Here is an 11366-nt window from a genome sequence, read left to right as displayed (position 1 = left end):
GTATTCACAGGTATGTGCAATCATAATCATTACCTAATTTTAAAATATTTGCATTACCCCAAAAAGAAACCCTATACCCATTAGTAGTTACTATTTCTCCTTACTCCCAGCCCCAGGCTACCACTAATCTTTCTACTTGTGTGGATTTACCTATGCTCGTCATTTCACATAAAGGAAGTATACAAGCTGTGGCCTTTTGTGACCAGCTTCTTTCATTAGCATAATTTTTTTCATGGTTTATCCATGTTGTAGCACGTATCAGTACTTCATTCTTTTTTTTTTATTTTTTTTTTTATTTTTTTTTTGTCTCTTAATTAATTAATTTATTTATTAGTTTCAGGTGTACAAGACAAGGTAATACTTAGACGTTCATCATTTATATCCCTCATACTGTGAACCCCCCTCCCCCCATCCACTATCCCTCCGACCTCACACTGAACCATCACATTATATATATGAAATTATAGTTGGCATTCATTAATGTTTAGCTTCTGATGTACAATGCCATGATCAGGTATCCACAGTATCCCTGAGGTGGAATACTTCATTCTTTTTTAAATAGCTAAATACTATTCCATCATATGGATCTAGCACAGTTTACCCAGTCTCTTGTTGACAGACACCAGGACTGTTTCCACTCTTTGACTATTATGACCATGTAATAGCTAGGAACATTTGTGTACAGGTTTTTGTTTCAACATGTTCTTAATGCTCTTACCTATATACCTAGGAGTGGAATTGCTGTGTCATATGATTAACTCTATGTTTAATGTTTTGATAATTAACTGTTTCTAAAGTGGCTGCATTATTTTACATTTCCAATAGTAATGTGTGAGAGTTTCCATTACTCCATAGTCTCACCTACTCTTGCTATTGCTCCTCTTGCTTATAGCCATCCTAGTGGGTATGAAGTGGTATCTCGTTGTGGTTTTGACTTGCATTTCCCTAATGGCTAATGATGTGGAGCATCTTTTCAGGCACTTATCGATCATTTGTGCCTTCTTCGGAAAAATACCTATTCACATTCTTTGCCCATTTTTTTCAGTTATGTGGTCTTTTTAGTCTCGAGTTGTAAGAGTTCTTTATATACTCTGGATACAAGCCCCTTATTAAATATATGGTTTGTAATTTTTTTCTCCCATTTTGTTTATTGTCTTTTAATTTTTTTGATGGTGTCCTTTGAAACACAAAAATTCTAATATTTTTATGAAATACACTGTATCTAGTTTTTTCTCTGTGCTTGTGCTTTTGGTATTGTTTCTTAGATGGTTTTGATTAACCCAAGATTATAAAGGTCTACTCCTGTTTTCTTCTAGGAGTTTTATAGTTTTAGATTTGACATTTAGATCTATGATCCAATTTGAGTTATTTTTGTGTATGGTCTAAAGAAATGGTCCAACTTCATTGTTTTGCATGTGGATGTCTGGTTGTTCCAGCACCATTTGTTTAAGTGACTACCTTTCCCTAAATGAATTGTCTTGGTATCCTTGTTGAAATCAATTAACCATAACGTCAGGTTCATCCTACCTTCTAGACAGCTTATAGTTGATTCATGTTTTTTTATTATCCACTTTGACACTATCTTCTAATTATTGTGCTTATAAAATTTACATTTAATGCAATTATTTCATATATTTGGATTTAGATGTTAAAATCTGGAAAATAATAATTAAGCCCTTATGATTTGTGTTATTATAGGAAATTCATAAGAAACCTTTTAAAAGACACTATTATAATTTCACTTTGCTAATTTAGAAATTTAGAAAGTTTAAGTTTTGAAGAATTTACCCATTGTATGCAAAATACAAGATTGTATTATCATTAATGTTATATAATAAAAACAGAACATGGAGCTGTCTCTTTTTTATTGAGATGTTATTGACATATAACATTGTATTAGTTTTAGGTATACAGATAATGATTTGATATATGTATATACTGTGAAATGATCACCACTACAACTTATTTTCTTGTGATAAGAACTTTTAAGATCTACTCTCTTAAGCTAGAGAGAATAAAACATTAATCATAAGAAAAATACATTTACAGTACTGTAAGTATTTATTAAAAACAATCTGTGTGTAAGTGTACCCATGCAGTTCAAACCCCTGCTGTTCAAGGATCAACTGTATACAACACAATATTGTTAATTATAGTCATGCTGTATAGTACACACCCAGGACTTATTTATCTTATAACTGGAAGTTTGTACATTTTTACTCACTTCATCCATCCCCCTCCCCCAAGCCCCTGCTTCTGGCAACCACCAATTTTTTCTCTGTATCTATGAGATCAGTTTTTTAGATTCCACACACAAGAGAGATCATACAGTATTTGTCTTTCTGTGTCTGGCTTATTTCAGTTAGCATAATACCTCAGGGTCCATCTATGTTGGTGTAAATGGCAAGATATCATTTTTTTTGATGGCTGAATGATATTCCGTTATAATTCATCATATATATATATATACACACACACACACAAGGTGTGATCAAGCAATATGGTGAATGTTTAAATAAAAAAAAGTTATAACAGTAAAAGACACATTGCCATTAATGCTCTCAAAATACACCCCCTTGCTTTGGACACACTTGTTCTATCGTTCTTGCCACTTTCTGAAGCAGTTCTGGAAGTCCTCCTTCGTGAGTGTCTTTGGTTGCACTGTCATGGCTGCCTTGATATCCTGAATCAATTGAAAACATTTACCTTTCATGGTCATTTTGACTTTGGGGAAGAGCCAGAAGTTGCATGGTACCAGATCTGGTGAATAAGGTGGATGAGGACACACTTAATGTTTTTGGTAGAAATTACTGTAACAGAAGCGATGTGTGACAAGGAGTCTTTCCATTGTGATCACAAAAATAGGGTGAATGCTGCTGCTATCCAATGGAAAGGCAGGGATCTTCAATACAGGAAGTGGCATGTCAAACTTAGTAACAGTGTGTGACAAGTTTCAACTTGTTTGGTGCAGTCAGTCGAGTGTGCACTACAGTTGAGATAAGGTGTGTTTTAAAGTGTGCCGACTTGAGAGATGGGCAAATGGTTTCATCCTCCATCATGACAACGCTCCATGTCACACATCGCTTCTAGTATGGCAATTTCTGTCAAATAAATACATTACGGTATATCCTCGTCTACCTTATTCACCGGATCTGGCACTGTGTGACTTCTGGCTCATCCCCAAAGTCAAAATGACCGTGAACATTTTGAATCAATTCAGGACATAAAGGCTGCCGTGACAGCACAACTAAAGACACTCACCAAACAGGACTTCCAGAACTGCTTCAAAAAGTGGCAAGAACAATGGGATGAGTGTGTTGAAAGTGAGGGAGAGTATTTTGAGGGGGATTAATGGCAATGTGTCTTTTACTGTAATATATATATATATTTTAAACATTCACTTTATTGTTTGATCACACCTTATATATACCAGGGATGCCCAAAAGATGTATACAAGTAGACACTTTGGTCAATGTTGCTCAAGCAATAGTTTGCCATAATCAAAATTGTCTGGACACTGATGTTTGAGCACCTCTTGTAATTGCCGAAGTCAAACGTGACTTGTATTCATTTTCTGCTATTTGTATATATTGAGTATTGCAATTTTAATAGTTTTTTCCTTTCTTAAAATGTGTATACATTTTTTTGGCACCCTCTGTATATATCACAGTTTCTTAATCTATTCATCAACCAATGGACAATCATGTTGTTTTCATATCTTGGCTATTGTAAATAATGCTGCAATGAGCATGGAGTGGACACAGAGCTATCTTCAAATCAATATTATTAACTCATTATTAACCTCATCCAAAGATTCAATTTATCAGAAATACTACATAAACCTTTTAAAATGCCATTTTAAATCTTGTATTTCAGAACCAAATATTAAATAATCTTTAAGTCATGCTTCAAAATTTCTATCTCATATTATTATAACAGGCTATTATTTTCATGCACTTGTTGACATTAAAAAAAAGTGGTTTATCAACTTTTTCTTTCCTGTAGACATTTTGAGAGATTATCTGGACTAGAATATTCTGAGCGCATACATAACAGATTTTTTTTTTTAAATCAAGTAATCTACAATTTCCTAAGCAGGGATAAAAGAGGGAAATCAGAAAAAAATTAAAAAAGGAAGAGAGGAGCTGGTTTTAGACAACTAAGAAATTATCTCTGAAAAGTGCTAATTCTCTTCCTTTTGCAAGGAGGTAAGAAAGTTTAGATGCAGAAAAACTAATTTTGACACAAACACACAAAAGACAGCCATTGCAGTTAATTTAAAAATACTCAAGCCCTTCCCAATTATTTTAAGTTGCAAGGATAGTACAGAGAAGTCCTGAATGAACTTCATTTATTTTCTTCTACTGTTAAAAATCTCATATAACCAGGGTACAGTTGTCAAAATTACCACTATAACAGTGGTACATTACTATTAACTAAACTTGAGACTCTACTAAGATTTTAATTGTATCCCCAGTAATATCCATTTTCAATTCCAGGATCCAGGTTAAGACAGCACATTTCATTGTCATCATCTCCTTAATTTCCTCTGATCTGTTGTTTCTTAGCCTTTCCTTGTTTTTCATGATTTTGACAGTTTTGAGGAGTACTGATCAGGTATTTTATAGAATGTCCCTCAGTTTTGGATTATGTGATAGTTTTCATGTTTAGACTGGGCTATAGGTTTTTGGAAAGAATACCAAAAAGGAGAAGTGCCCTTCTCATCACATCATATCAGGGCATACACGGGATCAACCTGACTTAGCATTGGTAATATTAATCTTGACCACCTGGTCAAGGTAGTGTTTGCAGGTTTCTCCACTGGAAAGTTACTCCTCTTCCCTCTCTCCACACTCTATTCTTTGAGTCATTAACTGCAGGCCACAATCAGGGAGGGAAATTAAGTTCTACATCCTGACAGGGGTGGTATATCGTGTTAAGTTGAATAGTAGTCACCTGAAGGTATCTACATTCTGATCCCCTGCCAATGTTATCTTTTATGTCAAAAGGGATTTTACAGGTGTGATTAAACTGAGGATTTTGAGGGAATGAATATCCTGGATTATCCAGATGGGCCCTTAATAATTAATTACAGAGATCCTTATAAGAGGGAAGCAAGATTGTCAAAAGTGAGAAAAAGTGATATGATGAAGCAGAGGCTGGAATGTTGTGGCCAGAAACCAACAAAACAACATAAAAGACACGATTTTAAAACCAAATTTTACGTGAGGACACGAAGTTTGATCAAAATCCTCAGATCCCTGGAAACAAGTAGTAAACTTGACATAGGAGAGTAATTTTTTTACTCATCAGATTGGCAAAAACTATGAAAATCAATTATACCTAGTGATGGTGAGTATGTGGGGACATAAGTAGCTGTTGAACTATAAAATACTCTTTTAGGGAAAATCTGACAATATATCTTAAAATTTTAAATGTGTGCATTCTTTCATGAAGTAATCCCATTTTTAGAAATTAATTTAAAAAATAAAAGCACAAGTTCTTAAAGAAGTGTAGAAGGATGTATATTGCAGCATTCGTTATATTAATTATAATGCTATTTTATTTTTAATTTGGTGCAAATAGGTATTTATAAATATCATTCTTGCTTCTGAACATTTTTCCCCGTAGCTAATCCATCAGAAAATCTTATCTCCATTGTCTCTTAAATGTGTTTTATTAGAGTCTACTACTACTGTCTACTACTGTTTACTAGTTCTGTCTACTACTCTCTGCCAACATTATTTTTCCTGGTCAATAAACACTGATCAGTATATACTATTTTTATATATTATAAATTATATAATATTTCTAGGTTGGATATATTACAATTTATTTAAATATTCTACCATAGTTTTAAGTCTTTTGCTATTATAATAGGTAGTATCAATTACAGTTGAGTGTTTACTTTTAATTTTAAAAAGGATTGCAGAAATACATGCTGACAATCATAAACAATATTCATAACTTTTCCTAGTCACTGGGTTACTTTGGTTTTATTGGTTAAGGGTGATTAGGTGAAAAGCACGCCCAGATGAACATTGAAGGAAACATTCCCAAGTATTTTATAAAGATAATTTTAGCATTATATCTTAACTGCTGTCTCATGTTCCCTCTTTGTTGTAAAATTATATCTTTCAAGGGAAACTTTGTGAAGCTTCCTTTTAAGATTTCAGGATTCATGGTTATGTAATTGGATTAATGAATTAAAACCACTCAACATTGAAAACCCTTGTTATTTTTATTTCCTGTAACACAAAATCTATCATTTCTTAATCATTTTTAATTTCCATTCTTAGAACTTTAGTTCTGCTTTTTTTTTTCTTAAGACCAGAATCACAGGCAGCATCTGGGTGATGATTCACGGTCTCTAGTATTACTTGTTTACAAAACTCTTTCTTCACTAGGCTCAGCATTTTGATGAATGCCTTGATCACAGTACATCATTTGGATGATGCCTTCACTACTTGTCATTTTTCCTGCCATTTTTCCACTAACACTATCTGTGATGTCAACAGGGAAAAGGTAAATTAAAAAAAACAAACAAAAAAAACCCCAAGGAATTTCCAGGTGACTTTCTTCATTATTCTGTTATTGTTAGAAGTATAAGCAACATCTGTACAACATTTTAATTTGCAAGACTCTTTACACACTTCACGAGACCTCAAAACAAACCTTTGAGGCAGTCAGGATCATATCCACTTTACAGATGAAGATAATTTAGATTAATAGCCATGGAATGGGATTACATTTCTTGTATCTGAATCCTCTGCACTTCACATTATATTATACTGCTTTACACAACTCATGAGTGATTCAGGTTTTTTTTTTTTTCTTCTTGAAACCAGTCCTTTGCATTAGTTCTCTTTGGAATTAGTAGCCTTTCTGCTTTTATTAGCTTAGTAGATCTTCAGGAAATCACTAATTCACTATACTATTTATAATTTACGAGTTCTTCTAAAGTGTGAAGTAACATCAAGGTAGCAAATACATACTTATTGGGACTAAGTCTGCACTTGACAATGCTTAACACAGAAAAACATACGTGTTTTACCCCCTGAAAAACATCACTGGTGTATAGTGTGCGTGATGGGTTGTGTTGGGGACACCAGAGGAAGTGGCTGTGAACAAACATAATGCCAAATCGAGTAACTTGAACTTTATCTTGTTCAAGTTCTTATCTCTTTTGTTGAGTTTCCTCTGATGAGGACAAGATGCAAGATTAGTTCTAACAGGTTTTTTTGTTCTCTCTTACAGTTGACGTTGGCTGCATTTTCAAGAGCCACTTGCTCTCCGCTGCTGCGTCTGCCTGGTTTCTTCGTTACAGAATCTTTTTGGATTCTGCCCTTTTCCGGGCACGCTGGTCTGCTGGACAGTCGGGGTGGGGTGGGGTGGGGTGGGGAGGAGTTCCCAGGCTTCCAAGCCACTCTCATTTAGTGCCTTAGGTCACTAATGTACTTCTCTGTGGTCGTCCCCGAAGTCCTTCGGCCTCCATCAGCGCACCCTACCTTAGTGAGCCCCAGCTTCTCCTGCTTCTCGAGCGTCTTCCGTTCGGTCCGTATTTGTTCCCATCAGCTCAGCGGGAGGTAGCAGGCTCTTAATTCGTCGTGTTTCCCCGTCCATTCTGAGACCTCAATTCTAGGCGCTTTCAAGCTACACTCAGGCTTCCTGGCACGAGGTTTCGCCTTCTCATTCCGGACGCAGCCACTTCACCTTGCTCTGCAAACAGCACACCGCAAAACCTCGGATTGCGGGCAACCTCCGTCTCGCTAACCTTCCGCTCCAGGACCGACCCAAAAAGGCTGTCTGGGCCTGCGCATGCGGACTCGCCCGCCCCTCCCGGGCCGCCTCCCTCCCCCCCTCCCGGGCCGCCTCCCTCCCCCCCTCCCGGGCCGCCTCCCTCCCCCCCTCCCGGGCCGCCTCCCTCCCCCCCTCCCGGGCCGCCTCCCTCTGGCCCGCCGCGGCAGTTTGGAGAACCCTGACAGCTTCAAGACAGGCGGACGCAGTTTCGTCTCGTGCTTCCACGTTATCCTATCAGAGACGGGGCGGGGCGGTGGCCTCCGCAGCCTATCAGCGCAAACCACGACCCCGGCGAGCCCAGTGGGCTAGCGGCCAGGTAAAATGCGATTGGACGGCAGCAGAAGTTGGGGCGTAGCGTCGTCCGGGCCCCGCCCACCGCTGCCTTCCCCTGCTGGGCGCCAGCTGCTGCTTAGGCCTGAAAGGAGGCCGACGACGGGCGGGCGCGCTGCAACGTGAGTGCCAGCCGGGGCTGCTGGGTCCCGCACCCTTGTTTCTCACCGGCGTGCCCTCGGACATGGTGACCGCCAGCTCTGTGACCAGCCGACTGGGCTCGGTGTTCCCCTTCTTGTTGGTACTGGTCGACCTGCAGTACGAAGGTGAGTCCTGCTCTGCCCCGGCGGGAGGAGCCGGCTCCGGCGTAAGGCCCCCCGGCGCTTCCCCGCCAGCGCCCGGGCGCGTGTCTTGGGGCAGCCCGGGCGCTGGGGCGGGAGCTGGGGACTCCGCGGCCGGGCCTGGACCTGAGCTCGCCCCTGGGCGGGGGGCCGGCACCCGGTTCCGGGTTTGTTTCCGGAAGAAGTGCGGGGACCGGCGGGCACGGGGCCCGGGAGCCGGGGCGGGGGGCTCCGAGGGAGGCGAGGGGACGGGGCACCGGGCCGCGACTTCTGGAGTGGCCTGGGCGCGGAGCCGGGCAGCCGTGGGGTCCGCCTCGCTTGGGACCCTTTCTGGGCGGCTGGGGACGCTGTTGGTCGGTGGTGCTGGGGGGAGGCGGTAAAGGTGGCCAGAGGCGAGGCTTTTTGCGCTTCGGAGTTCGGGAAGCGTGGGGGGGGGCGGAGAAAGTGTGTCTGGCCGCGAGAAGTAGGGGATTGAGGTGACTGGTACAAGTGAGTAACCATCGCATTATTATGCCCTGCGTCTTGTGTAGAAGTTGTTAGGTTGGTGCATGAATTCAAGCTCCCAGAGGGCAAGGATGCGTTTGTAGTTTTACAACTCTCAGCCCAATGCCATTCCTTTTAGGGTTGGCTTTTCTTTTCCGAGTTTCCCCGAATAAAGGTCCCCTTAAGGAGGTAGGAACGTTTCCATTTCACTGAAGTCCCACAGATTGGACTGTTGGCTACTGGAACATCAGAGCCTAAGTAGGGGACAGTCCCATCTGAGACGTCGGAGGGAGGGGTACGTGTTAAAGCTGAAAGTGCCTGTTGAACTAACGCTCCTAGCTCGGTTACTGTGTGGAGTAATAGTGTATGATAACATATCACGTGCACTGATCTATTTTCATCCCCCTGAAAAGGGCTAGTTGTCAAGAAAGTAAAATTAAACATTTCAATATGAGAATAATGGCGTGAGGAGCTGAAGTGGAAATTGTTTCTGGTAGAATTCTAAACTTAAAAAAGGTAATACTCGACAGTTTTTAGGCCTCATTCATGGTTGTGGGTTTTCTTTTTCTCTTTGTTGTTGGTGGTGGTTTTTTTTTGCTTCCCCTAGTGACCATATTTTTCTTGAACCGAAAATCAGAACATGTATGGTGGCAACATTGGGACAGAGAATTTGACAGTGAGGCTGCCCCAGAAAATCTAGGAAATTTGAATTTGAATGCGTGGACTACATTAATAGTATTTCAGTTCTCTTGCATTTTCCAACGGCCAAATCCCTTTCTCCCCAAATGTAGCATTTATGTCTTACTGGACCTATCTAATCATTTATTTTGGCCGCTTAAGAGAAAGTTGCCTATGTTCTGTTTAAAGCCATTTTATTTTTGTAAGTTACAAAGGTGCATACTTTTGTGTGATTTGCTTTTACTCCTAGCTTTTGGACTACCTTTTTTTAGACTTAATGTTCTGTATATGATTCTGTAGGCCCGTAACACTTCATTTCTGTCCTGCAGTATTTTCCATAAGAAAACCCTCACTAGAGAGCATTTGTGGATAGGAGGCATTGGTGACATTTCTCAGGAGTGCCAGAGCGCTTGCTGTCTTCTTTAGGAGCATTGACTAATGTAGCAGGGACGTGGTACAAGTGGTAGGGAAGAAAGGAAAAAGATCTTAAATTTATTGAAGATTGCTGTGTGCCGGGCACCTTTCTCAAGCGATCTCTTTCTTATTCATGGAGGTATGTGATTTTATTCTTACTTTACAGATGAGGGAACTGAGACTCCCAGAGTTTAATTAATTTGTATAAGGTCACATAGCTGTTCACTCTAAGAGTCTTCTGTTGAACTTTATTTGACTGTAAAGTTCATCTTGTGTGCAGGCTGGAGACAGAAGTGGTTGATAGCATCATGTGGACCCAATCATTTGTATGTGGTGGCAGCTGAGAATCAGCATTTTTTTGCTTGTTGGCTACCAGCAGTAATGAACAGAAAGGTGATTTCCTGGCATTGTTTGATACAGTGGTTCTGAAACTTGAGTGTGCATCAGGGTCTCACCCTACTGGAGGGCTTTTAAAAATAGGTTGCAGGGCCCGACTGCTAGAGTTTCTGATTCAGTAGGTCTAGGTGGGACCTGAAAGTATGCATTTCAAAAAGAAATAGCTGATGAGAATCACATAAGTTATATAGAGAAGTTAAGTTAGGTGTCTGTTATGTACTAGACATTAATTCTGATGATGGGATGCTAAAGAAAGATAAAGACAGAACCTTTGAAGTTCATTAGTAAGCAGTTAGCTCCTGTTTTCCCACACAAGTTCCAAGTCTGGGAATAGTAACCTCCAAGTCCTCCTGGAGGCATTCAGGTCTGCAGGATTCCACCACGAGGCCTGAGGCTTAGAGAAAGAAGAAATAAAGCAGAATGGGTGTAAGAAGAGTGAATGTGAAACAAAGTGTTGCATACTATGGAGAGTGTCACCAATAATTAGCTTATTTCGCCTAGTTTTTTTCTGATTGAAAAATACTCATCTTTGTTTTTTTTTTCTATGTTTTTCTATTAATTGTAACACAGAGAAAAAAAATATGTAATAGGTTTACGGCTTGAAAGGTTAAATCTTTTAGCACCCCCTTTCAAAAAGGCCTTTGAAAGAGGGAAGTCCAAAGCACTAGATTAAGAATAGAATTTTTGGAGCAGAAAGAAAACTTTGGTAGTATCTACTTTAATATTCTCATGTTACAGATAATGAAGCTATTTTAATTCTTTGCTAATGGTTTGTTCTATTTGGTGGCCTGAGTAGGAACACAACATGGGAACCAAACCTTTTTTTTATCTTTTTCTTCCTAAACATGCTACCTGGACTCAGTTTTTTTCTTTATTTCACTGAACTGACCTGACTAAACCTGGCTATAGGGAAAAGAATAGTTGAACATCTAAAAATATAAAAGATAGTGATAATTTTTATCTGAACCTAAAGTACTAAAAGTA

General features: G+C 39.6%; 1 protein-coding gene across 2 annotated transcripts in view; it reads left to right on the top strand.

Annotated features, from left to right (window-relative positions):
- Positions 1-8137: 8137 nt before the first annotated feature.
- DNAJC3 (DnaJ heat shock protein family (Hsp40) member C3) overlaps positions 8138-11366 on the top strand; it is a 61801-nt gene continuing 58572 nt past the window's right edge. Inside the window, exon 1 of one of the 2 annotated variants that reach the window (XM_081047051.1) lies at positions 8138-8396. In XM_081047051.1, coding sequence (XP_080903177.1) covers positions 8315-8396 — 82 coding nt within the window. In that variant the 5' untranslated portion in view covers positions 8138-8314. The remainder of the gene's footprint in view (positions 8397-11366) is intronic. The other variant, XM_081047052.1, reaches the window with a different exon arrangement.

The sequence above is a fragment of the Rhinolophus hipposideros genome (genome assembly GCF_964194185.1).
Source record: "Rhinolophus hipposideros genome assembly, chromosome: 4".
NCBI classification, from domain to species: domain Eukaryota; kingdom Metazoa; phylum Chordata; class Mammalia; order Chiroptera; family Rhinolophidae; genus Rhinolophus; species Rhinolophus hipposideros.
Note: the sequence above shows the minus strand (reverse complement) of the source record. Positions and strands in the feature narration are given on the sequence as shown.